Source organism: Acanthochromis polyacanthus, chromosome 17, assembly GCF_021347895.1.
Source record: "Acanthochromis polyacanthus isolate Apoly-LR-REF ecotype Palm Island chromosome 17, KAUST_Apoly_ChrSc, whole genome shotgun sequence".
Taxonomy (NCBI): Eukaryota; Metazoa; Chordata; class Actinopteri; family Pomacentridae; genus Acanthochromis; species Acanthochromis polyacanthus.
This window is the reverse complement of record NC_067129.1, coordinates 444,417-471,000: the sequence shown is the minus strand read 5'-3', so window position 1 is coordinate 471,000 and position 26,584 is coordinate 444,417. Positions and strand designations below refer to the sequence as shown.

The 26,584-nt window shown below is 41.1% G+C and overlaps 2 protein-coding genes across 2 annotated transcripts in view; one reads left to right on the top strand and one right to left on the bottom strand.

The window, feature by feature from the left end:
- LOC127530597 (uncharacterized) overlaps positions 1-26,584 on the top strand; it is a 155,070-nt gene that overhangs the window by 60,405 nt on the left and 68,081 nt on the right. The window lies entirely within an intron of this gene.
- Positions 70-18,494, bottom strand: LOC110959000 (protein sprouty homolog 3). Its single transcript, XM_051937755.1, has 2 exons — positions 17,963-18,494; positions 70-1,718 (listed from the first exon to the last, which is right to left on the bottom strand). Exon 2 carries the CDS (start codon positions 1,664-1,666, stop codon positions 767-769), a length of 900 nt encoding a protein of 299 aa, XP_051793715.1. The 5' UTR covers positions 1,667-1,718; positions 17,963-18,494; the 3' UTR covers positions 70-766.

Here is a 26,584-nt window from a genome sequence, read left to right as displayed (position 1 = left end):
CAACAACACACACACACACACACACACACACACACACACACACACACACACACACACACACACACACACACACACACACACACACACACACACACACACACACACACACACACACACACACACTGCCTCATCACCACAGATTCATCCTCCCTCCGGTTAAATAGTCCCTGGTTCAGCTGCAGGCTGAAACGTCGACCTCACAGTGCTTTCCTTTACAGATGAGCTCCATAGCAGCTCTACAGTGCATGGTCCCTTTGTTTTAAGTGTCAGACTCCTTCTGTTCTCTTTTGTGTCCCCTCAGTGCAACGTTGGCTTCTTCATCTCCTCATCTTCTCTGAAGGTCTGGTAGCTTCCTAACCCTCTCTGCTCTGTGGAACCCTCTGCAGAAGATGGGAGGAAAGAGGCTCAACAATAAATAAATAGATTTTAACACAGATTGAACCACAGAACGCAGAGAGACGACTTCTGTCTGGAAGTCTGGTTAAGGTTAAAGAAGTCCAGCAAAGCGACGTCTTCTTCCTTCTGACAGACGAGTGTTTGTTTGTGGGCATTAAGTCTCCAACGTGAACAGGCACAGTAAAGCTTTGGTCCCTCCTGAGCTGGAGAAGAAGTAAATTCAAGGTACGTTAGGTGAACAACACTTCACGATTGGTTGGTTGGCTTGTCGTACGTAGGTAGATGGGTGACGATGGCACCGTGGTCACAGTGTGGGCTGTGGCTAGTCGGCGACAGCGTTGCTTCGGCTGCAGGGGTCTGGATGCACCTGTCATAACGGCTTCTCCAGGCCTTTGCTGTGGAGCGACGGGTGGCAGGGGTTAGGGTTGGAGGCGGAGATCTTGCGGCACACGGTGTTGGTGTTGCTGCAGCGGCAGCCGGGTCGCGTGGCCCGGTCGTGGGCGCACCGACACACGGCAAGGCACAGCCTGGCAGGGGGGTAGCAGCAGAGGCAGGGCAGGCAGAGCGTCAGCAGCCCCATGGAGCTCCAGCGGGCGCAGGCGTGGGCCGGAGCGCAGGAGCACGGCCGGTCGGCGCAGTTGTCCTCGTCGTCCTGGGCGGAGCAGTGGTAGAACAGGCCTTTGACGCAGCACAGGCAGGTACCGTACTCCACGGCGCTCTCTGCCGAGCACAGGCAGCGCTGACCGCAGGCCCAGCAGGACGGCAGGCGGCGGGGAGCACAGCACTCGTGACATTTACAGCGACCACAGCGCTCGCAGATGAACAGGTGGAGACCCAGCTCGGCCTCGTCTCCCGCCAGGCGTTTACCCAACGAGGCGTCCGGCTTCAGGTCCCCTTTAGGCTGAGAATGGACCACCGAACTCAGCCCGGAGTGGGACGGAGTCAAACCGGCCAGGAGCCGCTGGTCTGAGGTGGCGCTGGTCCGAGACATGGAAGAGCTTATGGTGCTGGAACGGCTCAGGCGTGTCAACTGAGCGTGCTGCTGCTGACTTTGGCTGCGGGAAAGCGCCGAGGGGAAGGAAGGCTGCGGGTGATGGGCGTATACTCCCTGAGGGTAACGGTCATCGTGGGGATAAAAAAATCCAGTCTGGGTCGCCGGTTCCAGCGCCACGGGCCTCTCCACGTAGTCATTGTTGGCCCGGAGGGCACGGATCTGGTCGAGCGACAGCACAGAGTCCATCTCCATCCTCAGGGAATGAGTGGGGTCCATCCTGAGCCAGCCGGGCGACGGACTCCCAACGCTCACGGCACATCAGATAAACCTGTAAACACAGAACAGCAGTCAGTGGTGCTGAATTCAACTTCATCATACAACTATCAAATTCCAGATCATATACAGGAAGTCCTCGGTTTACAGCGTCCTCAACCTACAGCATTTCATCGCTACATCAGAACTGGTTACATGGAACTAGTTGATGAGCGGATGAATACGTCGTCACAAGGCGCTATCAGACGGCTTTGTCTCCATTCTCTGGTTGTACTCCACCTTGGATTGTGCTACATTCTCTAACTTTTTACCTTCATTATGGCTCCCACTGTAAGTCAGACTCTTCTGATGCTGGAAGAAAAGGAAAGCGTCTCCATGGAAGTGAAATTAGACAGAATAAAACACTGGGAACAGAAACACCGACCAGCATGGATCAAGATGTAAAAACAGGTCAACATGTTGTAGTGACCCTCTGATGAATGAGGGAGACTTTATCTGGTTCTCTACTGGTTTATTGAACCTTCACACAGGATACTGTGGGCTGTAGCCAGAATAAGTAGAAAAACCCCATAACTTGGCTCCAGAATAAGTAGAAAAACCCCATAACTTGGCTCCAGAATAAGTAGAAAAACCCCATAACTTGGCTCCAGAATAAGTAGAAAAACCCCATAACTTAGCTCCAGAATTTCCCAGCTCTCTCTACTGCTGACTCTCAGCCAATCAGAGGTGAGCTAACTAAGCATGGCACGTTCACTGACATTAGGTAAATGTGGAACTGAACAATAAACATTGAAACCTCAGCATCAACAACAATATAAGATAAGATAATCCTTTATTACTCCCCTTGTCCGGGGAAATTTCCCATGTTACAGCAGCACACATCATACAGTAGAGCGACAATAAGCAACAGTAAACATTAATCATCACAGTAAACGGTAATCATAATAACAATTCCAATATTTTCAGGAGTGTAGGATGGAAAAAAGTGACTTATGGAATGATGAGAAGTACAAGAGACTCAAATAGTGCAAGAACTGTGCAGATTATATGATAAAAGCCAATGTGATAGAGTCCAGTTTTGTGTAAACATCAGCCAGTGATGCTGGTGTTATAAAGTCTTATAGCAGATGGAATGAATGACTTGAGATAGCGCTACTTCTTCAGGGTGGGTGTCTCAGTCTGCTGCTGAAGAAGCTACTTAGAGACTCCACAGTGTCATGCAGTGGGTGAGAGGGGTTGTCCCTGATGGATGTGAGCTTTGCCAACATCCTCCTCTCACCCACCTCCTCTATGGAGTCCAGGGAACAGTCCAGCACAGAACCAGCCCTCCTGACCAGTCCGTTACAATATTCTGTTATCTTCCAGTAAAATGATTCCTACATGTATGAAAGTCGTTGGTATTCATGACTTTATGAAGAACTGATGGATATCCTGATGAATGGATTTGTTTACATTTTCACCAGAGTTCAGACTTGCAGTGAAATTGACAGACCTCTATCTGTAGGAACAGAACTCTGATGTCAGGCGAGGACCTCCCATATACGAGTTCTTCCATCTCAAACAGTCAGATCTTCTACTCGACCATCTCTGATTTTCTTCAAAGCTTGTCATACCTGATCAGTCTGCTTTTTGAGACCAACTATTTCATATTATAAAGTATTTTTATTATAGTGTGCCATGCAGCTCCAGATGGTTCATAAAATACCCTTCGTTAACTAAAGATCAGACTTTCCAGGGCAGCTTCAGTTTGTCATATTTCTGTTCACCCATAATGTCAGATTAGATTATCTACTCCTCAGATCAGATTCTTAATTAGTGACATGTTGAGAAATAACAGTCCAGATTTCAGTGTCTGAGATTTTATCATTCACATAAAACCTTAAATTAAAAATGCTGAGAGTGTGTCTTTGGGCAGACGGTGGTCCCTGTCCAACGCTCCGTTAACTAAACCCCAAAGAAACCCTGAAAGTTCTGACAGATTCCCAGCTCATGTAGCCTAGCCACGCTAGACAACCCACCGCAACGAATTTAATTCTCTGCCAGGGTGGGTCTAGTTACCCTCCATAAGGCTTGAGGCTGGATTCTCCTAAAACTGGCCGGACCAATCACCATGAAGTGTAGAGTCAGAAGGCGGGTGTAACTAAGTGATGACAGAGGCGCGACGATTCTGACAGAAACAACCGGCGCACAATAAACAGTTATCTTTGGACTCGGCTTTGGCCACAGTCCTTAAAGATTTGAAGCTAAAATTCAACTTGAAAGATAAACAAAGGACGGCACTGAAGTGTTTCACTGAGAAGAAAGACGTATTTGGACTTATGCCGACGGGATATGGCAAATCCTGAATATACCAGTTGGCTCCGCTGGTTGGGAAGCTAATGGGACTTAGCCACAATCCGCCGGCGCTCTAGGAACTACGTCAGTCTATTCGTTGCACTGATTGGTTGTATACCTACCCAATTGCTGCAGAGGGATTTGATAGACAACCTTTTAGCCCGCCTCCCTCCCTGTCGAGCTTCCCTAGACCCTTGTGTCTTAAGAGCTGAGTCCAGCGCGGCTAGGCTACAGCTCATGATCAGTGATCTAAGAAGTTCACATCTCTGAATTTTACCCTTTTTTTAAGCAGAAGAAGAGTTCAGAGTCAGCAGCTTTGGTGTCTGACCAAGAATGGTTTATTTGTGTCGAACATTCTTTGTCATGTACTTTTAAATTTTCTATGGAGCAAGATAAACTCTTCCCGCTCAAAATAAACCAAAAATCTGACCATTTTGGTTTAATTACTGGCAAAGACGGTTCTAAAACTGCGTAGCAAACAGTAGCCGGTCTGCTAGCTCCAGATAACTAGCAGCTCTTGATCAGAGATGGATTTTGGCAGCAGAGCCTCCAAACAACCAGCAGCCATGTCATCCTGACCGCCGAGGCTTTCCGCCGCTCAGGCTAACGCTATTATTAGCCGGAGAGACGTGACCCTGAAGCCCACACTGTAATTTAGCATCTGTTGAACACATCTGCTACTGTGGAGGAATCCCACCTGCAGCTCCAACAGACTCAGAGCAAAGACTCACGTTCACATCTGAGTCTTCTTTTTGCATCGACGGATTCTTTCCTTCGACCGGAGCAAGAAAACCTGCTGAAGTTTAACGGCTCTGATAGAGGAGACGGGTCATTTTCATTCAGGAAAAGACGTCTCCTTTTATAAAAGCATTCGGTAAAAATAAAGTTTTGGTCTGAGGTTCCAACCAAGCAGCAGCCACAGATTCTGTCTGTAGAAAAGAAATCATCTGTTTTCATGCAGCACTTTCTTTGTGAACTGAGATTCTCCTGATGTGTTTCTGCAGTTTTACTTGTATAATTTGTTCTATTTTTACTGTGTACTGACAACAGTAGAGGTGATTAATAATATGTTGGATTTATGTAGTTTTCCATTATAATCATTAACTTATAAATGCAGTCCCAGAACGCAGAAACCTTCATGGTTTAATGTTTTAAATTCATCTACAACTCAAACATGTAAAATGAAAAAGGATAAAGGACAATTCAGGTTACATTTAAATAAATTATATTCCAGAAACCAATGAAAAAATATGGAATCGTTGTAAAAGAACTCATTGCCATTTGTAAGAGAAAACACAGATTTTTAAAAAATCTTTTCTGCAATTTTACTAGTTATGCAATAAAACAAAAGTGGTAAAAACATTTAATAGTAAATTAGAAAAAATGAAATAAGCAATTTCAAAATATTTCATAAAAATTGGTGATAACAGTTTGGGGTAAATAGCTGTAGTAGAAGTTATCAGTGAATTAAAAAGAATCTGAGTTTACCAAATATGCAAATTATTTCTGTTAATGTCTGAAAGCTTTTTGGGTCATCTTTTGCTGATTTAAACACAGTAAAAAAATAACACTGAATAATCTGCAAATTAGCAGTAATTTGACCAAAAAAAGGTAGAAAATGTGTGATAATCTTCAGTCTGTGTGGTGACACTGGATGGCTGCAGCTGATCAGACCTTCTGAGGAGTTCAGGCTGGAGGAAGATTCCTGTGGATGGTGAGAACGTGGGAACGCTGAGGAACGCTGAGGAACGCTGCAGTTAAAGCTGCTTCTCTGTCCTGAAATATCCAGCAGATGACGGTGAATTCAATAAAAAGGTCTGAATCTGGATGAACATGGAGCTGATTTGATTCACTGCTCAGACAGAACAGAGTGGTCCGTGATGATTTACACCCTTTTTATACCAACATACATACGTACATGTTTAGATGTATTTCTCCATGCTGGGATGTACAGACACTAAACACCAAGTGGCTGAAGGCCAGAGAGATCCGGTTCCTCCTAGATCCGGTTCCTCCTCGATCCGGTTCCTCCTAGATCCGGTTCCTCCTAGATCCGGTTCCTCCTCGATCCGGTTCCTCCTAGATCCGGCTGCTCCTAGATCCGGCTGCTCCTAGATCCGGTTCCTCCTCGATCCGGTTCCTCCTCGATCCGGTTCCTCCTAGATCCGGCTGCTCCTCGATCCGGTTCCTCCTCGATCCGGTTCCTCCTAGATCCGGCTGCTCCTAGATCCGGTTCCTCCTCGATCCGGTTCCTCCTAGATCCGGTTGCTCCTAGATCCGGTTCCTCTTAGATCCGGTTCCTCTTATATCCGGTTCCTCCTAGATCCGGCTGCTCCTCGATCCGGTTCCTCCTAGATCCGGCTGCTCCTAGATCCGGTTGCTCCTAGATCCGGTTCCTTTTAGATCCGGTTCCTCTTAGATCCGGTTGCTCCTAGATCCGGCTGCTCTTAGATCTGGTTGCTCTTAGATCTGGCTGCTCTTAGATCCGGTTCCTCTTAGATCCGGTTCCTCTTAGATCTGGTTGCTCCTAGATCCGGCTGCTCTTAGATCCGGCTGCTCTGAGATCTGGTTGCTCTTAGATCTGGCTGCTCTTAGATCCGGTTCCTCTTAGATCTGGTTGCTCTTAGATCTGGCTGCTCTTAGATCCGGTTCCTCTTAGATCCGGTTCCTCTTAGATCCGGTTCCTCTTAGATCCGGTTCCTCTTAGATCTGGTTGCTCTTAGATCCGGCTGCTCTTAGATCCGGTTCCTCTTAGATCCGGTTCCTCTTAGATCCGGTTCCTCTTAGATCTGGTTGCTCTTAGATCCGGTTCCTCTTAGATCCGGTTCCTCTTAGATCCGGTTCCTCTTAGATCTGGTTCCTCTTAGATCCGGTTCCTCTTAGATCCGGTTCCTCTGAGATCCGGTTCCTCTTAGATCCGGTTCCTCCTAGATCCGGCTACTCCTAGATCCGGTTCCTCTTAGATCTGGTTGCTCTTAGATCCGGCTGCTTCTGTCCGAGTAATGAGGCCAGATGGAAATAAAGCCGCTCAGATGAGGAGATAATAAAAACACCGTTCTCAAATCAACATTCAGAAAATGTTCTCCAGATGTTTTTAGGCCTCAGATAGTAGAACGTTCCGTATATAGAACGTTTTATAACTCTGCTGTAATGTGACAGATTAAAGCCGTTCTGCTGAGGAACACAGAATGTTCTTCTATGAGATGTTTCTACCAAAGGAAGAAGGTTCTGCTCTACAGATCCATGTGGTTCTACACGTGTAACTGGAGAAACTAAATTTACCACGTTTGGTGGGAAAATGTTTAAGAAGTTTGTCTCTAAATAATTTACCTGCACATTAATAACGATCAAACTGACATGAAATTCATCAGATGTGAAACAGAAGTTTTTTTTAACGTACAGTAACTTTAATAAAGTTTTACTGAGTTCCAGAACGTCCAAACTTTGAATCTGAATCTTTTTTTTTTTCAGTATTTTCATTCCATCAGTGCAGCATAAACATTTTTAGGGATGAAAAACACATTTTGAGTTCAAACAAATCAGTTTTATATCCGACAAGTGTTTGAGTCTGAAGCCAAACTCTTTAATAACCACATTAGAGCATGAGTATTATGGGATGTACTATAGTGTGAACAGCAGTTTAATGTCTGTTACATGAAGTTTTAGAAACCAGCAGCCTGGATGTGTTTTCTGTTTTCTGAGAAAACCTGGTGAAAGTGTAAATTCAGGTGAACTTTAAAGGCTCATAGCAGCCTGTGTTTGTGGTGGTTGGTCAGAAGGAGTCACAGCGAAAAAAGGACTCATTTACATACAGAACATCTCCTAGATATGAGTCCTCCATGTTTCATGGAACGTAAAATTTTCCTCATGGATCAGAAATGACTGAGTCTCTGGAATGGCTCAAAGCTTGTGGAACCTGAAGATGGAAGAACCTCCATGTGTCCGTAGATTAGAGGAATCCAGCTGTGGAACTCTGATAAACATCTGGACTGATGCTTCTCTCTTGCATTTTTGTTGTTTTGTACAACTAGACACAGAGAGAAAAATAAATCCAAGAGAACCCCAGAATGGAATCCACCTCTGGGATCCAGACGGTGAAAATGATGAAGATATTTCAAGCAAAGCTTGGAAGTGTTTCTGTCCTCCAGCTGTAGAGCAGCTGATCAGCAGCTCCAGGTTGGTTTAGATGCTTTTCCAGATTATACCTGGTGACTAAATGATCAGACTCGTTCTCTGCTCGTCTATCGGAGCATCTAATGGTTAAAAAGATGCAGCCTGTTGCGTTTCCATGACTTCATGTTTTATTCCCAGAGGAAGCTGCTGCCTCCAAACACACAGAGACCTCAGAAAGTCAGAAGATAGAACACCTCAGATGGAAAAGTTTAACATCTGCAATGTGGGTGCAGAAAATGAACAGATTTTGTGAAACAGTTTCTATTATTTCTGTTCTACCAGAGCCTCATTTATTACCGACTAAACAATGGAAACAAGAAGAATCCATCCATCCTCTATCCACCGCTTCATCCTCACTAGGGTCATGGGGGGTGCTGGAGTCTATCCCAGCTGACTCAGGTGAAGGCAGGGGACACCCTGGACAGGTCACCAGTCTGTCACAGGGCTACATATACAGACACACAATCACACTCACATTCACACCTACGGACAATTTAGAGTAACCAATTAACCTCAGCATGTTTTTGGACTGTGGGAGGAAGCCGGAGTACCCGGAGAAAACCCACGCATGTACAGGGAGAACATGCAAACTCCATGCAGAAAGATCCCAGGCCGGGATCTGAACCGGGGATCTTCTTGCTGCAAGGCCAAAGTGCTAACCACTACTACACTGTGCAGCCACAAGAAGAATCGGTGAATTAATTTAAATTTAAACGGCTCATCCACCCAAATATCAATTTGTTGGTTTTTTTTTAAAATAAAAACTGAAAGATCATTCCTCTGAATCTCTGAACCAGACGGAGGTGTTTCTGCTTCTAGTCGTGGATTTTCTGCTTCCACTGAGCTGCAGGATTTTATATCTGAGTGAAAAATGAATCGACTGTGAAGAAAAAGAAACTGCCTGAACTCAGCGGAGTATTTATCATGAGAACCAACACACATGTTTAGCATTTATGTTCATTTTTGTTGAGGAAAACAGCATCATCACGTGACCAGAACCGGCCACTCTGATTGGCTGCAGAGCTCTTTTATTCAGTCACATGTTTGTTTCTGTGACTTTGTGACGATTCTGGACAGCCGACTTCCCAAACACAGATTCTATCAGACCACATCTTCCTGTGGAGGGTTTTAAACCACAGCAGTTTGGTAACGAGTTAAATCCTTCAGCCTCACAAATATCCAACTAAAGACATGAAAGAAAGTTTAGAACTGTTTGTGTTTGTTGAAAACTTTGAGCTAAAGAGGAAAAAATAACAAGAACCTGACTGAGTTTATTTTTAATGGATTCTCTGTGTTTACAGCTTTTTGTTGGTATTTTTGTTTTTCTGCAGCATGCTACAATCTAAAAACTAAATAAATGACCCTACTGCTAATTAAACACATGCTGCACAGTAAAACCTGTGATTTACTTTGAGTTTCATCTTTTTAATGGAATTATAAAATGATCTGAAACGTCTAAAGTTTAGTCAACAAAAATCTACTGATGCAAACATTTTAGAGGATTTTCAGAATCATTTTTCACTCTAAAGTCCTGAACTTCTGTGGAAACAAACACCCAGAAATATTCTACATCAGAATAATAAAGTTGTTAGATTTTTAAAAAGTTTAATTTCTTGGATTATTTATTGTACAAAAATTGAAACAAGGCTGAAATCAACTGGTGGACATTTCTCCGCTGTCTGAGCGTTAGAAATAAATCTGTCCCTATACTACGGATATTTTACTGTAAACACTGCCTGCAGTTCAAACCACGTTTTTTTATCATCAGCTTGATGTTGCTCTGTGCAGAGTTTAGCAAAGTGCAGCAGAAAGAGAAGAGCTCCGAGTCGTTTTATTTCTGCTTTTTCAGCTCAGATGATCGGTGATAATCTAATCTGAGACTGAATGTCAGCGAGCCGAGCAGGAAAGACTCCCAGAAACATGTGTTTATTATATTTATTCATCTAAAGGTTCAGCCACATGTTCTGTTGATTTTATCTCTGAAATACGTCTGAATCAGGCTTTAAAAACACATTTTTAGGTAAAGCAGATCGTAGAAGCTCCATAAACAGGGACGTAAACATTAACTGTGTCCTAAAAGATGTTCTTTAGTCTCAAGAAGAAGAAAAATAATAATTTGCATGAATGTGAAGAAATTAAATTTAACCAACAAACGATATCAAGTTGGAGAAATTCACTGTTTTAATGACGGAGCAAAAAAACACTCAAATACTCATAAAAATTAGATTGTTTCAGTCTTTCTGCATTACTTAAAAAGAAAACGTACTGAATTATGAGAATAATGAGGAGAAAGGTTTTAAAAACTTTAGCTGCTTCAGTGTAAAATATCTGAACCTCAGGGTGTTGAAGCTGATTTTATTAAGTTACTTCAACTTAAATTAACGAGCACAAAACTGAGTTTAAATGACATAAATCAGTTTTCTTCCAGTAATTTGTAAACTTAAAGCTCGTGTCTGGAGTTTGAATCGCAGCGTCTCCCAAAACACTGTTGGTCCCTCCCTCTGATTTCCTTTATTTGTGCACGCGTGCAGTATCTGACAGAAGTGCCCGGAGTGCTGCAGCATCTCGCCTGTTTTGCTGTTTTCCCCTCTTCTACATTTAGTACATTTAGTAAATAATAAAGGAATTACGTTAGAATGCTGTATTGAGTCTAACTTGTCCTAATACCAAAATAACATGAATCTGCTAGGACGAACGAGTAAAGTTTCAATATGTGATTACACTCGTGTATCCCTCTGGATGACGTTGTTTATCAAACTTAGTGCATTTACGCGTGTATATGTGTTACATTGTTTATTTATTTCTATCTAGAGTTCAGAATTGCACGACTCCTCTGACCAAGAGTATGTCCCAGACGCCCCAACATCTTCCTCCAGAGGTCGGGCATCTAAACGAAGCCGTCAGGCGGGCTATGGAGGCCGTGGTCGGGGAGCGACGCGAGCACCCCGAGCCAAAAAACGTCCTGCAGTCTCTTGGCCTGACAAGCCGTGGGATTGGTAACTTTTCTGGAAGTTGCTGAGCCCTGATGCTCTCTCCTCCACAAGCAAAACAAATGTGCGCGCGGTTGCGTAGTGCGTAGCTCGCCCACCTCTGCATGGGCTTGCTTGCTGTGCGCGTAACCGTTGATCGACAGCATGACAAAGCTGAAGCTCGAACTTGATTGGTCGGCAGCGACCGGCGCTTTTTGGAATAACATGGGGGTCTATGAGAGGAAGGCGGAGCTCAGGAATACATTTTCTTATCGCGTTATACTAACTTTATATTATAGTATCGAACTAGACTAACACATTTAAGCTTTGTTAAACAATGATACATAAATTGAAAACAAACGGAAACTCCGGACAGCAGCTTTAAGTCGTTCCAAATAAACTTTTATTTCAAGTTATCGAGCCCATTTCATTCAGTTACGTCGACTTAAATTTAGTTTTGAAACAAATTACTGTTTGTAAAAATGCAGATTTTTAATAAAGAAAATAAATAATTTTAATTTAAAGAATTTTTAATGTTGAAGTTTTTTCTCTAATTTTAAGAAACAGACAAAATCTGTTCAAAATCTAATCTATTATTTTCCAGTCCTTAATATGCAAGCTTTTACTTCAAGTTGAGCAAATATCTGTCAAATAACATGATTTTCTTTTTTTATATTGAAAAACTAATGCAGTTTTACCATCACACTGTAAAAACAGATTCCTGTTGTTTTATGGTTAATTTGTGGTTTTATGTTTGTTCCAATATAGGTTTAAAAAAAAAGTTTCAAAACCTAATTCATGCTTAATATACTTTGAGACTACTAATAAAGTATAAGTATAGTTTTTATTGACTATTATATAATCATTTCAATATAGTTAGAAAAACCATCTAATGTTTTCAAAATTACCAAAACAGACTTTCAATATTGAATTTATTTACAGTTTGTCCTGTTTTTTGTTATACTTTTACAGAAAACATATAAATTAATACTTTTTTTTCTGTGATTGTTTAATTTCACACAAAAAAGGTGAAATCCATAAAATAACATCAAATATTTTGAAAAAAATCACACTTCAAACTTAATATAAAACAAAAATAGTGACCGAGTTGGTGTAAATGTTCAAAGACTAATTCTTAAGTTAAAAACTACTTTGAGTTTGTAAATTATGATTTAAGGACTCAGTGAGTTTAGATCATTGAAATAATGTTGTTAGGATTATTATAAACCATCTCGAATCATTTCTAAATATGTTAAAGATGTTTTTCTACAGTGTAACTTCAGCTTTATGCAGTTTAACTGAAATATCTAAAGGTTATGTTGTGGAATATCATCATTTAAAAAATAAAAAGAAGAATAACTCAGTGAAAGAGTAGAATTCCTTCCATCCAGTGAGGAATAAACTCTGAGGAATAAATTAACCATGAAAGAGAGTTTTAGTGGTGGCGAACGACTCTAGGACCCAGGGGCCGTCTCTGTCCTCTGGGAGCCCATCAGGATTAAATGACCCCAAAGAGGACGAAGATACCGGATGTTCTGGACCCAAAGCATGCTGGAATAGAGGCTGGAATAGAGGTTGGAATAGAGCAGCAGCAGAGGACTGCAAGACGAAGATACCGGATGTTCTGGACCCAAAGCATGCAGAAAGGTTGGAAGAAAGACAGGGAAGAAAGACAGGAATGAAGGCAGGGAAGAAAGGCGGGGATAAAGGCAAGGGATGAAGGCTGGAATGAAGGCGGGGAATAAAGGCGGGGAATAAAGGCGGGGAATAAAGGCGGGGAATAAAGGCGGGGAATGAAGGCTGGGAATAAAGGCAGGGAATGAAGGCGGGAATGAAGGCGGGGAATAAAGGCGGGAATGAAGGCAGGGAATGAAGGCGGGAATGAAGGCTGGGAATGAAGGCTGGGAATGAAGGCTGGGAATGAAGGCTGGGAATGAAGGCTGGGAATGAAGGCTGGGAATAAAGGCGGGAATGAAGACGGGAATGAAGGCGGGGAATAAAGGCTGGGAATGAAGGCTGGGAATGAAGGCGGGAATGAAGGCTGGGAATGAAGGCTGGGAATGAAGGCTGGGAATGAAGGCGGGAATGAAGGCTGGGAATAAAGGCGGGAATGAAGACGGGAATGAAGGCTGGAATAAAGGCGGGAATAAAGGCTGGAATAAAGGCGGGAATAAAGGCGGGAATAAAGGCGGGAATAAAGGCGGGAATAAAGGCGGGAATAAAGGCTGGGAATAAAGGCTGGAATAAAGGCGGGAATGAAGGCGGGAATAAAGGCGGGAATAAAGGCTGGGAATAAAGGCAGGGAATAAAGCAGCAGACCAGCAGCAGAGGACTGCTAGCCTAGCCGCGCTAGACCCAGCTCTTAAGACACAAGGGTCTAGGGAAGCTCGACAGGGAGGGAGGCGGGCTAAAAGGTTGTCTTTCAAATCCCTCTGCAGCAACTGGGTAGGTATACAACCATTCAGTGCAACGAATAGGCTGACGTAGTTCCTAGAGCGCCGGATTGTGGGTAAGTCCCATTAGCTTCCCAACCAGCGGAGCCAACTGTTGTATTAAGGATTTGCCATATCCCGTCGGCATAAGTCCAAATACGTCTTTCTTCTCAATGAAACATTTCAGTGCCGTCCTTTGTTTATCTTTCAAGTTGAATTTTAGCTTCAAATCTTTAAGGGCTGTGGCCAAAGCCGAGTCGAAAGATAACCGTTTATTGTTTCCGGTTGTTTCTGTCAGAATCGTCACGCCTCTGTCGTCACTTAGTTACGCCCGCCTTCTGACTCTACACTTCATGGTGATTGGTCCGGACAGTTTTAGGAGAATCCAGCCTCGAGCCTTATGGAGGGTAACTAGACCCACCCTGGCAGAGAATTAAATTTGTTGCCGTGGGTTGTCTAGCGCGGCTAGGCTATAGGACCGCAGGATGAAGATACTGATTATTATAGAACCAAACAACAAACCGTCCATCAGTATTCATCCTAACAGGACAATCTTTTCAATATTCACACCAAAGATAACTGAAAAAAATCATCTTTGAACTGAATTTGTTTAAATAATGTAGTCTTTTTTTAAAAATTAGATATAAAATCACAGAAAAAAAAAGTCTGAATTCAAATGATAAAACAAATGATGCCCACATCAAAAATCTACGGATAATTTGATCTTTAATGATGTTTGACTGTAAAATTACAGTTTTTATTGTTTTTAAAATAGCAATAATATGATTTTACACGTCTGTACTAAGTACTGAAAAAATATATTTTAACAGTTTTAAAACTCAAATTAGAGAAAATATCTGGGAAAAAATCCTTCCAAAAAAACTGACAATTTGCATGTTAACCATAAAAAGACAAACCAAAGCTGTAAATAATAAAAAATAGTTTGTTCTTTTACAGTTTTTGGCCGTAAAGTTTTGGTGTTTTAATTGTAAAATTGTCAGACATTTATTGTTTCTATATGAATTAAGTTTGTCCAGAAAGCTTCCCGTGTTTTAATTTCTTTGTAAAGAGAAACTTGAACGTGACGTTTGGAGGCAAAAAAAGGGAAAGAAAAATAACAAAAAAGTCACGATTTGACAGTTTGGTTCCAAAAAAATCAAGTGTTGGCTTCAAGTTCTATTTTATACTAGAGAGACAGTCAGAGATTATTGTTAGTAGTAGTATTGTTATGATTATGATGATCATGGTTATTATTTTCATTATTATTATATAATTAGTGGGAGGTTGTCTTGAGGTTTAGTCTTTGTTCAGATTTGCGTTCTCGCTGCCATGATGAGGAAAAGTCCTGCAGATGGAACATTTCTGTTGTTCTGCAGTGAAACTAAAACGAGTCTTTTTCTTCTAGAGTTTGTTGGAGGAGAAACTTGACATGAATTCATCTCCTCAGTTGTTCATCAGCTTCATTTATTTTCTGTCTGTTTTCAGCTTCTGGTGTTTATTTCTGTAGTTTCCTCAACATCCTGTTGGCTGATTATCTTTAAATTTTAAATACTCATAATCAGTCTAAAAAGCTGAATATTGGAGTAAAACTTTGCTTTTTGGTTCTAAACTGGTGGGCCTATCTGGACCAGGACCTATCTGAAAATGTCGTTAGTTTGATGCAAGTCCTGAAGTTTAGAAGTTTTTCTTAAATGATTTCTTCCCTGATTGATCATAGCAAACCTTCTGTCCAACAATAATGAATGAATAAGTGAATATTAAAGTCAATCAGGTGAAACTTCACCTAAAGAACATTTAAATTTCTTGTTAAACTCTGTATTTCTGCACAGTTTCTTGTATTTATTTATCCCTACCAGGCTGCTCTACTTTGTTTTTTTATTCTATGGTGAAAACTCAAATTCATGCTAATTCGGTTTTATTATTTCAGATTCCAAATATTAGGAGGTATAAATATCAACATATTCTTTTATTTATTCATCTATTGCAGCTTTTTCCGTATAAACTCCAAACATTTGGAAGTAGAAATGTCATAATATTCTTTAATTATTCATCTATGTGCTTTATTTTCTTCTTCTGATTGTATTTATCCAACTAATTCTGCTGCTTTTATTTCATATCCCAAACAATATTATTTTTATATATATGCTGGAGGCACACATATTCTAGTATTTTAGCTGTTTATTTATATAGTGCTTTTCTATTTAGGCATACTCAAAGAGCTTCACAATGGATCCATCATTCATTCACTCACACATTCTCACTCTGGTGGTGGTAAACTACATTTGTAGCCACAGCTGCCCTGGGGCAGACTGATGGAAGCGGGGCTGTGAATCCACGCCTACGGCCCCTCTGACCACCACCAACATTCACACACATTCATACACCAGTGAAGAGCACTGGAGGCAAGGCGGGTAAAGTATCTTACCCAAGGACACAACAGCACATGACTAGGACAGAGCGGGAATCAAACCACCGACCCTTTGATCATCGGATGACCCGCTCTACCACCTGAGACACAGCCGCCCCATCATCCATCCATAATTCATCCATCATCCATCCATCAATCATCCATCCATCCATCATCAATCCATCATCCATCCATCCATCCATCCATCCATCCATCCATCCATCCATCCATCCATCCATCCATAAATCCATCCATCCATCATCCATCCATAAATCCATCCATCATCCATCCATCATCCATCCATCCATCCATCATCCGTCCATCATCAATCCATCTATCCATCATCCGTCCATCATCCATCCATAAATCCATCCATCATCCATCCATCATCCATCCATCCATCCATCCATCAATCATCCGACTATCATCAATCCATCTATAAATCATCTGTCCATCATCCATCCATAAATCCATCCATCATCTGTCCATCATCCATCCATAAATCCATCCATCATCTGTCCATCATCCATCCATAAATCCATCAATCATCCATCCATCCATCCATCATCCATCCATCCATCCATCATCCGTCCATCATCAATCCATCTATCCATCATCCGTCCATCATAGATCCATCATCCATCCATCCATCATCCGTCCATCATTCATCCATCATCCATCCATCCATCCATCATCCATCCATCCATAATCCTCTCATTCACTTTCTTCCTCTCAGTCCATCCCATCATTTCCTCATCCTCCCGCCCCTCCAGTCCCACCCAGCGGAGATGGATATTGACATTCTGCATCTGACCTTGAGGACAATCAATCCCAACCCCTCATGTCCCATCACAACTACACACACACACACACACACACACACACACACACACACACACACACACACACACACACACACACACACACACACACACACACACACACACACACACAACCGGATCAGTGTTAACGTGAGCGTTTGGCTGATTTTACTGGTAGGATTGTTCAGAAATGAGGCCTCAGACGAGTTATAGTCACCACACAAAACACGTCACCTTTTAATTTCAATATGAGAGACTAAACTTCACCCAGAGGACCAAACACCACCGACATCCAGCCATAAAAGATCTAAATACGGACTACTGAAGATGAAAAGTACAGATTGATGAACAGATAGTGAAAATAAAACTCTCCCTTTGACTCTTTCAGACAAGCAGAGGAAGATTTGTTCCTTTCTAACAAACACCGACCACCAAACGGTGAAAAAGCAGCAGAGTTCGACCTCCGGATATTTATGAGCCGTCTTCCTGTTGCTGATTCGTATCGAGGCTTAAAATGTTTATGTTGGCTGCTTCCATGTCCTGATTCTGGAGGTTAAAATGATAATAAAGGGCAGTTTTCAGCTGATTAAAGAGCCCTCTGCTCACTTTTCCTCCTCGTTCAATAGCAGACAGACATAAATAATCCCATAGGGAGCTTTAAGAAGCTGCAGCGGCGTCTTTAGAATCATTTCTTACGGTATAATTATTCAGAAAAGTTTAAAGGACGGAGAGCAAACTCCATGTGATTCTGTGAGAAAGGAAGTGAGTGGAGCTGAACAGGAAGTTTCTCTCCTTTAGAAAGCAGCAAAATCATCTTTAGAACCAAAAAACTAAAACTAGAATAACTCTGTCACTATGCTTGAAAAGTGTTTAGATGCAAACAGTTTTCCAAAACAGAAGCTGGTTTTCACATCATCCCACTCACCAGAGTCCTAGAGAGCTTCTTATGTGTGTTTGAAATCAGCTTTTAAAGATTTGAAAGTCAAATTTTACGTCCTAAAGTCTCATTGACACTGAAAATATAAAGAAACAAACTTCAGCCATAATTCAGGATGCTAATAGTTCCTTCATTCATGAAAAACCTGCTGGGAACTTCCAAGGTCACACAGATCATCAATAGTTGATCAGCAGATCGGATGGCGACGGGGTGAACTGATGCTTACCTCTGATTGGTGGGAGGTCCATTCTGCTGCTGAGGTGTCCTGGGAGTCTCAGTCCTCCTGTAGACCTCTACGGTACCCTGGAAGGACCAACGCTGGACCTGGATTTAAACGATGGAGAACTCTCTGAGCTTTTTTAAAGCACCTAGAAGCAGTAATTCAGAGAAACAACTGAAGTCCGGCTGTCTGAAGGGTGTGTTTGGGTGGTGAGGATGCTCTTCCTCAATGTGGACACCCTCCTCTTCCTCTTCTTCTTCTTCTCCCTGGACTTTCTCCTCCACCTCCCAGAAACCAAACGGTCCTTTTCAGGCTCTCCGTCCGACTCCAGAAAGATTCTGACCTGATCCTGTCAGAAAAGCTGTTAGGGAAGTGTCTCCAAGAGTCCAGCAGCAGCAGTATTTAGTCTTTAAGGTGCAAAAAGAAACAATGGTGACGATGAAAATGATCAGCTGCCGCTCCAGAGGATGCAGAGACTTTTAAAAACAAAGATCTTCCTTCTGGTCGTTTCTCAGCCTCTCTGCTGGAGTTTCCTCTCTGCTCTCTCAGAGATGAATGACCGAGAGCTGCAGCATACACTCCCAGCCTCGCTCGCCCGTCCGCCCGTCCGCCCTCTCTCTCTGTCTCACACACACACACACACTCTCCTCCTTCCTCTCTAACTCCTCCCTCTGCCATCACTGGATCCACTTCAGTTCATTTCTGCTGTCTGAAGATGACGGAGCAGAACCTGAATGTTTGGAACAGAACCAGAGAAGATCCTTCACTGGAAACTCACATTTATTCAATTATAACTCACATTTCAGTCATTTAGAGCTCACATTTATTCATTTATTACACATTTATTTCATTTACAATGTGTATTTCATTTATAACACATTTAATTCATTGATAAAACATTTAATTCAATTATAACACATTCAATTCATTTATAACTCACATTTATTAATATTTTATATCTGTATTAATCCAGTTTAATTTCATCATATTTAAATACCCCTAAATTATTTATATATTCACATGCATGACACACTTTTTAGTTTTTTCAGCTATGACGACTTTTCATATTCATTTTGCTAATTCAAGCCATTTTTTACATATTGGAAGAGTTGTTTAATATTGAAATTAAATTAATTAACTTCATTATTATCTTGTAACTGACAGACACGTCTATAGCGGAGATACATACTGCAAAGGCTAAACAGGAAGGACAACCGTCCGCACAAATCAGGATAAGGCTACGCTAACGGCTAGCAGCTAATGGCTAGCAGCTAATGGCTAGCAGCTAATGGCGAATGGCTAAGTTAGGAGGCAGCCACAGATTAACCTGAAACAGAGTCTGGAAAAGAATAACTAGTAATGCTTTACCATTTGAGCCTTAATTTACGATAACGTGACAAAACAGAGAGATTGAGAAACCAGAGAAGAACCAACGAGCTGCAGGAGAAGATGAGGTAAATTTTATTAATCAGTCGATCTCAGTGAACAGAAAACGTTATCACTCCTATTTCTACTGAATATATTAATGCTTATTAATGACAAAATCCATGAATGACTGCATCTCTGCTATGACATGCTGTTAACCAGAAAAGCCCTCAGAGATCAGTCCTCCTCCAAAGCTGCTCATTCCCCCAAATGTCAGAAATGCAGCATTGATTTATTAGTTATTGATGATCAGAAATCACAGCTCCATTTAACATAGATGAACCCATAAACACAATGACCTGAGCACAGGCGTGTGTTCTGCATGTGTACGTTATGTACAGATACCGGATCACATGACCTAAATATGTAGCGGCGGCTCAGAAACCCCCCCACAGTTTAATCAGCTGTTCCTTGGATCATTTCTGATGGATAAGTCCTGATAAGTCCTCAGAGGTGGATTTGTAGTAGGATCGCAATCAGCTGATGTAGTGTTCACTGGTTGTCATGGTTACAGTGATGCCGTGCCGCTATCTGGCAACGATACAGAAATCTGTAACTAATCCATGGATCCAGACTATAAGCTGCATCACTGACAAAATCTAATCACTTGGTCCTTGAGTCATTTCTGACCTTCCCTGGAAATTTGATCCAAATTTGTTGGTCTGTTTTAGAGGAATGTTGCTGACAGACAGACAGACAGACAGACAGACAGACTCTTCTTCCTTGGCTTGGTAAATATTGAGAAGCTCCTCCTGGTGGAGCAACCAGGTACTACAAGTAATCCCCAGATTCACAGACTAACACTGATCATCACATAACTCCACCGTGTTCCTTAGCAGAGTAATAAACAACATGTAATGTGTGTCGGTTCCAGTTATCAGTCATTGATCTGTCTTGATCACCAATAATCGATATCTCCCTGAATAGCAATATAAAATAAAACACCAACATTTCATAATAAAATCAGATGTGTACAGTATTGGAGGTAAATGAGATTAAATAAAACCCTCCTTTCAGAAAATTTCATCGTCTTTTTCTCCATCAGCAGTTTGTTTCATCTCAGATGTTTTCCTCCACAGGAAGCAGAGAGCTCCCCTCACCCATCAGGACCCGTGTCCGGTTACCATGCGTGTGTGTGTGTGTGTGTGTGTTACTGTGTACTTGTTTCTGCTATCTCGGTGGGGACTCGTGTCACGGTGGGGACAAAAAATGAGGTCCCCATGGGGGGAAACAGAGTTTTCTTGGCCATGTTGTTGTTACTGAAAAAAGTAAAAGTGCAAAAACGTTTCTTTAGGGTTAGACATTGTTTTGGTCTGGGTTAGGGTTTGGGTTAGGGTTAGGGATTAGGTATGAATGGGAGTCAATGGTAAGTCCCCACGGGGATATAAGAACCAGACATGTGTGTGTGTGTGTGTGTGTGTGTGTGTGTGTGTGTGTGTGTGTGTGTGTGTGTGTGTGTGTGTGTGTGTGTGTGTGTGTGTGTGTGTGTGTGTGTGTGAGTGTGAGTGTGAGTGTGTGTGTGTGTGTGTGATGGTGCTGAGTAAGGCCGTGGACTGAAAAATATCCAGAAGTCGGAGCGTTCACATGCATGAGGCTCCAGAAACAGCAGAGGAGAGACGAGGCTCAGATTTCAGTCATCAGCAGTTAGTGGTGATGTCACCTGTCCTCACGGATCAGATGGACCAATTAAAATGCTCCTCCTCCAGTCCTCCTTCACCTACATAACCGGTCCAGGGGAAGCTGTTTTCATCTGCATCCTGCCATGCATGATGACAATACAGCCATTCTAAATCTAAAAAACTGCCTCCAGTGAAGCTCCTTTGCTCCCCATCAGCTCTGGATATTTACAGAGAAAGCAGCTGCTCTGTTTGGTAGATTTAATGGTGAAAATGTTTCATCAGACGTCCAGCATCAGTCTGTGGTGTTTATACGACAAGAACGGAGCAAAAAAAAAACCTAAAAACTAAGAATTCACTCAAACCTGGACACGATGTTAGTACAAAAAAAACCTGCTGTCAAATTTAAAATCATGTTAGTCTTAAAAAATCTGACTGTTCTCGGATGATTCGTTCATATTATAGGTTTTAGCTTTAATATTTAAACAATTTATTGTTTTTGTTTTCCAAATTTTCCTTATTTTGTTAAATTATAAATAATAACTAGTAAAATAAAAGATAATAATCTAATCTAAAATAGTTGAAAAAGAATGCATTAATTTACATATTCATTTTATTTCATTTTAAACATTTATCATTTATTTATTTCATAGTAAACACATTTATCTTTTATTTATTTTGTAGTAAACATATTTATCTTTTATTTATTTCATAGTAAACGTTTTATCTTTTACTTGTTGTTTTGTGACTCATTAAAACCAGCATACACAATTGAAGTTTGATGCAGCTGTATTAGCATCCAAAAAGTCGCATATTATTCCAACTTTCAGTCAGATGACTGCTTTATTTAGTGAACACCAGATAAACGAACCAAAAGTAGAAGTTGATGAAGTAAAACACCTCGAGAGTGTTTGGATGGATGGAGGACGTTCTGGGTCAGGAAGGATCGATGTCAAACTGATCAGCTGAAAAAGTCGTTCACTGCTGCTGCTGGCTACACTGTGTGTGTGTGTGTGTGTGTGTGTGTGTGTGTGTGTGTGTGTGTGTGTGTGTGTGTGTGTGTGTGTGTGTGTGTGTGTGTGTGTACTTGTCTATCTATCTCGGTGGGGACTCGTCTTAAGGTGGGGACAAAAAATGAGGTCCCCATGGGTGGCGACAGTGTTTTTTTTTGGCCATGTTGTTGTTACTAAAAAATGTAAAAGTGCAAAAACGTTTCTTTAGGGTTAGCCATTGTTTTGGTGAAGGTTAAGTTTAGGGTTAGGGATTAGATATGAATGGGAGTCAATGGTATGTCCCCACTGGTATAGATAAACATGTGTGTGTGTGGGGGGGGGATTATTTTAGTCCTTTTTCTGTGACTTTCCTCGATATTAAATCAAATGAAAACAAGAAAAATCTGAAAAATAATAATAATGCAAAATAATTATTTACTTAGCTTTCAGTCTAAAAAAATACACATTTATTCTTTCAAATAACAGCACATATCTACAAAAGTATAAAGATTTTTTCTGCTTTAAATCCAATAAATAAAGTAAAACTTTCTGAAAGTTTATTAATAATTTCAGCTTGGTGTGTTTTTTTTTACATGTATCTAAAGTAAATCTATATTTTTCCTGTGATTTTACTCTGAAAATCTCTGAAATATTAGTAGATAAAACACAGTTTCCATCCACTGAAGATGTATTTTTTATTTTTCTTAACTGCTCATTGGCTCAGACTTGTTGAATTTATTTAGTCACAGATTTATGACGGTTTCAGTTTTATTGTTGATATAAACAAGGCTGATTTCTGTAGCTTCTCGCTCCGTCCTCCTCCTGATCTGCTGATTTTCACAGCGGTTCCTCCATCCATTAGCCGACCAGCCCCGGCCTGATTGGCTCCGGACGAAGCCCTGAAATAGCCGGATTGGCCGTCGTCCAAGCGTCCATTTCCTGTGTCTGAGAGGAGCTGCAGCCACCGGGGCTCAAATGCATTTCCTGACTGTGTATAAAAGTTTTATTAATGACCAGGAGTGCATCATTCAGCCTCTCATCGGGGGAGAGGGAGGGAAGTGAAAATGAGGCTTGAAGCAGGAGAGGAGAAGACAAACAGACACTGATGGATGTCCAGGAGATGAGCAGATAGAAAGAAGAGAGACAAACCAGAGCCAAGACATTAAAGATAAAGAGGCAGAGAGGAGGGAGTTCCTCTAGGATCTCTGAGAGTCCATTACCCCCAACGCTCTGCAGGTCCACCTTAACACAATACAGACCCATAAACCAACAAAAAACTAAATAAATCATCAGAAACAGGAAACGGAGACTCTATAATATGGAAAGCTTCATTCTAGTTTGCTCAGAGAATGAATGAAGATCATTTTTATGCAGAACGTTGCTCCTTTGTTTCCAGATATTCTGTGTTGTGGACATTATTTATAATTCTGTTCTGTTTTTAACGCAGAAACACACAAACTGTACATCTGAAATCCAGCTTTTTTCTATTTAATTTGCTTTACTGGCCTGAAAGTTCAGATTAAAGTACAAAAGCATCAATAACATTTTGACAATTGTGTGCCATTAACCGAGGAAAAAAGGCAAAAAACAAAGAGGAAACAAAAAGAGTGAACTGGGGCATTAAATTCTGTAATATAGAAAGTTTTATTCTGGTTTGTTCAGTGAATGATGAAGACTTTGCTTTGAGTTTTTGTACAGAACGTTGCTCCTTTATTTCCAGAGGTGCTGTGTTGTGGACTTTATGGTTTTGTTCTCCGTGGGGTTTAGATGGTGAGGACATCTTTATTCTGTCATCTCTGAGGTCTTTGCTGAATAGAAACTCAGTGCAGGATGGATTCATGTGACGGAGCATCATCCTGCTTAAATTGTGAGTTCTTGAAGAATAATGTAGACTTTTCCTGAACCACTCATCCGTCCATGAAACCTTCATCTGTCTTCAGGAATCTCTTGGCAGCGTTGACGTTTCAGTTTTTACTTCTGGTTGATTTTCTGGAATCTGGCAGCACCAGAGGTTAAAGACTTCCTGGCAGATTCATGTTGAGCTCTTCTCAACCTTTAGAAGTTCATTTTTCCTCTGTCTTTCTTGTTGACTGTTGAAAACAAAACGTCTGACTGTTCGGTGATCACGCCTCAGTGGCTTTTAGCTGCATCCCTCTGAAAGGCATTTTAAATCTTTGACTTTTCAGAGTCTTTTAAGTTTCTTTTTGGGCCCGTCTTGTCTGAGCTAAAGGAGCTGTCTCATAATTATGCTCACCTTGCTATCAGGTGTTGATCACTTTAGGCCACGCCCACAATCATTACACAAACACACATCACCTGATGATGCTTAAAACCAGTTAGCATCCAAGTTTATTTAGTCTGGAGCTGAAAAATACGCATGAAAATGACGATGAGGTCAAAATACTGACCTGACTAATAACTGTGCACACAGTTGCATAAAGACAAGTTTTTGTGTGATTCCAACGGCAGACTAGCAGATATTAGAAGAACTTCTACCTCCAAACCTATGTAACATAAATCTGTGTATATAATCCTCTAAAGCTGATGGAAATGTGCTCAGTCTGGTTCTTATTGTTGTTCCTGAGGCTGTTGGAGCAGCAGAAGCTGAGAGAATGTTGGGTTTCCTTTCATCCCACCTTAAACGTGAATGGAGAGCTTCAGATGAGGATAATTACATCAAACGATGAAAGATGAGAGCTGTCAACACTTTCCTGGAGGAAGAGCGTGACGAAGGTCATGACTGGTGGAAAGCTGGAGATATGATGATGAACCTGAAGGTCCTCAAACAGCAGCGATGACTCTGACTGCTGCTGGCCACTAAAAACACGCTCATAATGAAGTAGTTCCACTTTAAATAGCTTAGATGCTAATTCATTTTTTTCTAACATTTGATTATGAAATTACATTAATATTTTAGTGTTTTTAAATTTGGCAGACTTCCTGTAATGATTTACAGACAGTTACTGTTGTTAGAAAAAAAACACATTAAGGATTTTTAAAAAATCATAATTAGTTTGACTGTTTGCATGTTAAAATTAAAGCTGATCTTCAGTAAAATCACAGAAAAATGTGTTTGACTATATTTAAAATCTGAAAAGTCTTTTAATTTTGGAGATATGTGCTGTTATTTGAAGGATAAATATGTAAATAAATCATAAAACATTTTTAAAGAAGTATTTTACAGATTTTTCCAGTTTTATCTAATTAGAGCTGAAAACTAGTTGGGTCATTCCGTATGAAATTAACCAATTTTAAGAAAATTTCCCACCTGACCCTCTCAGATTTTGCTAAGTTTTTACATACATTTAGTACATTATATATGATGGGAAAATCCAAAATTTGAATCCTTCATTGTCATTAGTTTCAAAGTTATGGCCATGTGAAGTAGGTAGGGGGTACTCTAAAATTGCGGCCAAAATTAAGACTTGAAATTTTCCACCATTTTCAGACTTCTATAACTTCTGAACAACAAAAGATAGAGATCTGACATTTTCAGAATCATTTCACAGTGACCTATAGTCCAATTCCATTGGACTATAGGTCCAATGGAATTGGACTTCAAAGGTCAAAAGTCGGATTCAAAGGCCAATATCAGCATGTGGGATAGGTGGTATCAAAAAATAAAAGACATCATGTGAAATAACAGGAATTTCCCTAAATTTTGACACCAAGAACAACTTGCTTCTATAAACCCTTCTATGTTTAATGTTGACCTTTGAATCCCAAGATCGGACAGATATTTTTGATCTTTAGCTGTTCATATTTCATGCATTACATACCATAGCACTTCATTTTATACAGATCCAATCCTTAGATAGCCAAATTATACCACATAAAATCTCTAATGGATATGATGATTAGTTTTTGTGTAATGGGTGGCCAAATGTAGCAGTTTAGAAGTTCGTGATGGATAAAATCGCAACTTTGTCATTCTCTGTAACATGCAATTATAAATATAAAGTAAATATTCTCACATTTCTGATTTCTTTTCTCATCAAATCTTTCCAGAGAACCAGAACAAACCAACTCCTAAAGACAGGTGACCTTAGAACCTCCAGAAGCTAAATGTATTTTCTGAACATCTGTTCCAGCGTTTTAGAACCTTATTCAGCTTTAAATCTTTGTGATGCTGCTAATATTTTTAGAGGTATTCAGATTTTGTGTCCGGTTTCAAACATTTAAACCTGATTTTTCTGCAGTGTGTTGATGAATTCCCCTTGTTTGTATGTTTTTGTGTTTTTTTGTTGCAATATTAAAATGATCCTTCCCTCCCTGCCAATAAAGCGTATTGATGTGATTAGAGGCGGTGGGCGTGGAGGCGGCTGCAGCGTAATGGGAAGCATTGATTATGGCTGATAACTCATGTGGATAATGCAGTCTGCCTCTTCCTGCCTCTAAAACCCCCGGGCCTCAGAGGAGATTGGGTTTACAGAGGCTGACTGAGTGTTCTGGTGGAGCGAGAACGTGACAGGCAGAGGTTCTATGAGGGCGTGAGAAAAAGAAGCTTCCAGAACAAGAACCCCAAAGTTCTGCTGATGATCTGAGCAGGAGGTTTTCTTTTAGTTCTCAGAATGTTCCTTCTTAAAGGTCGGAGA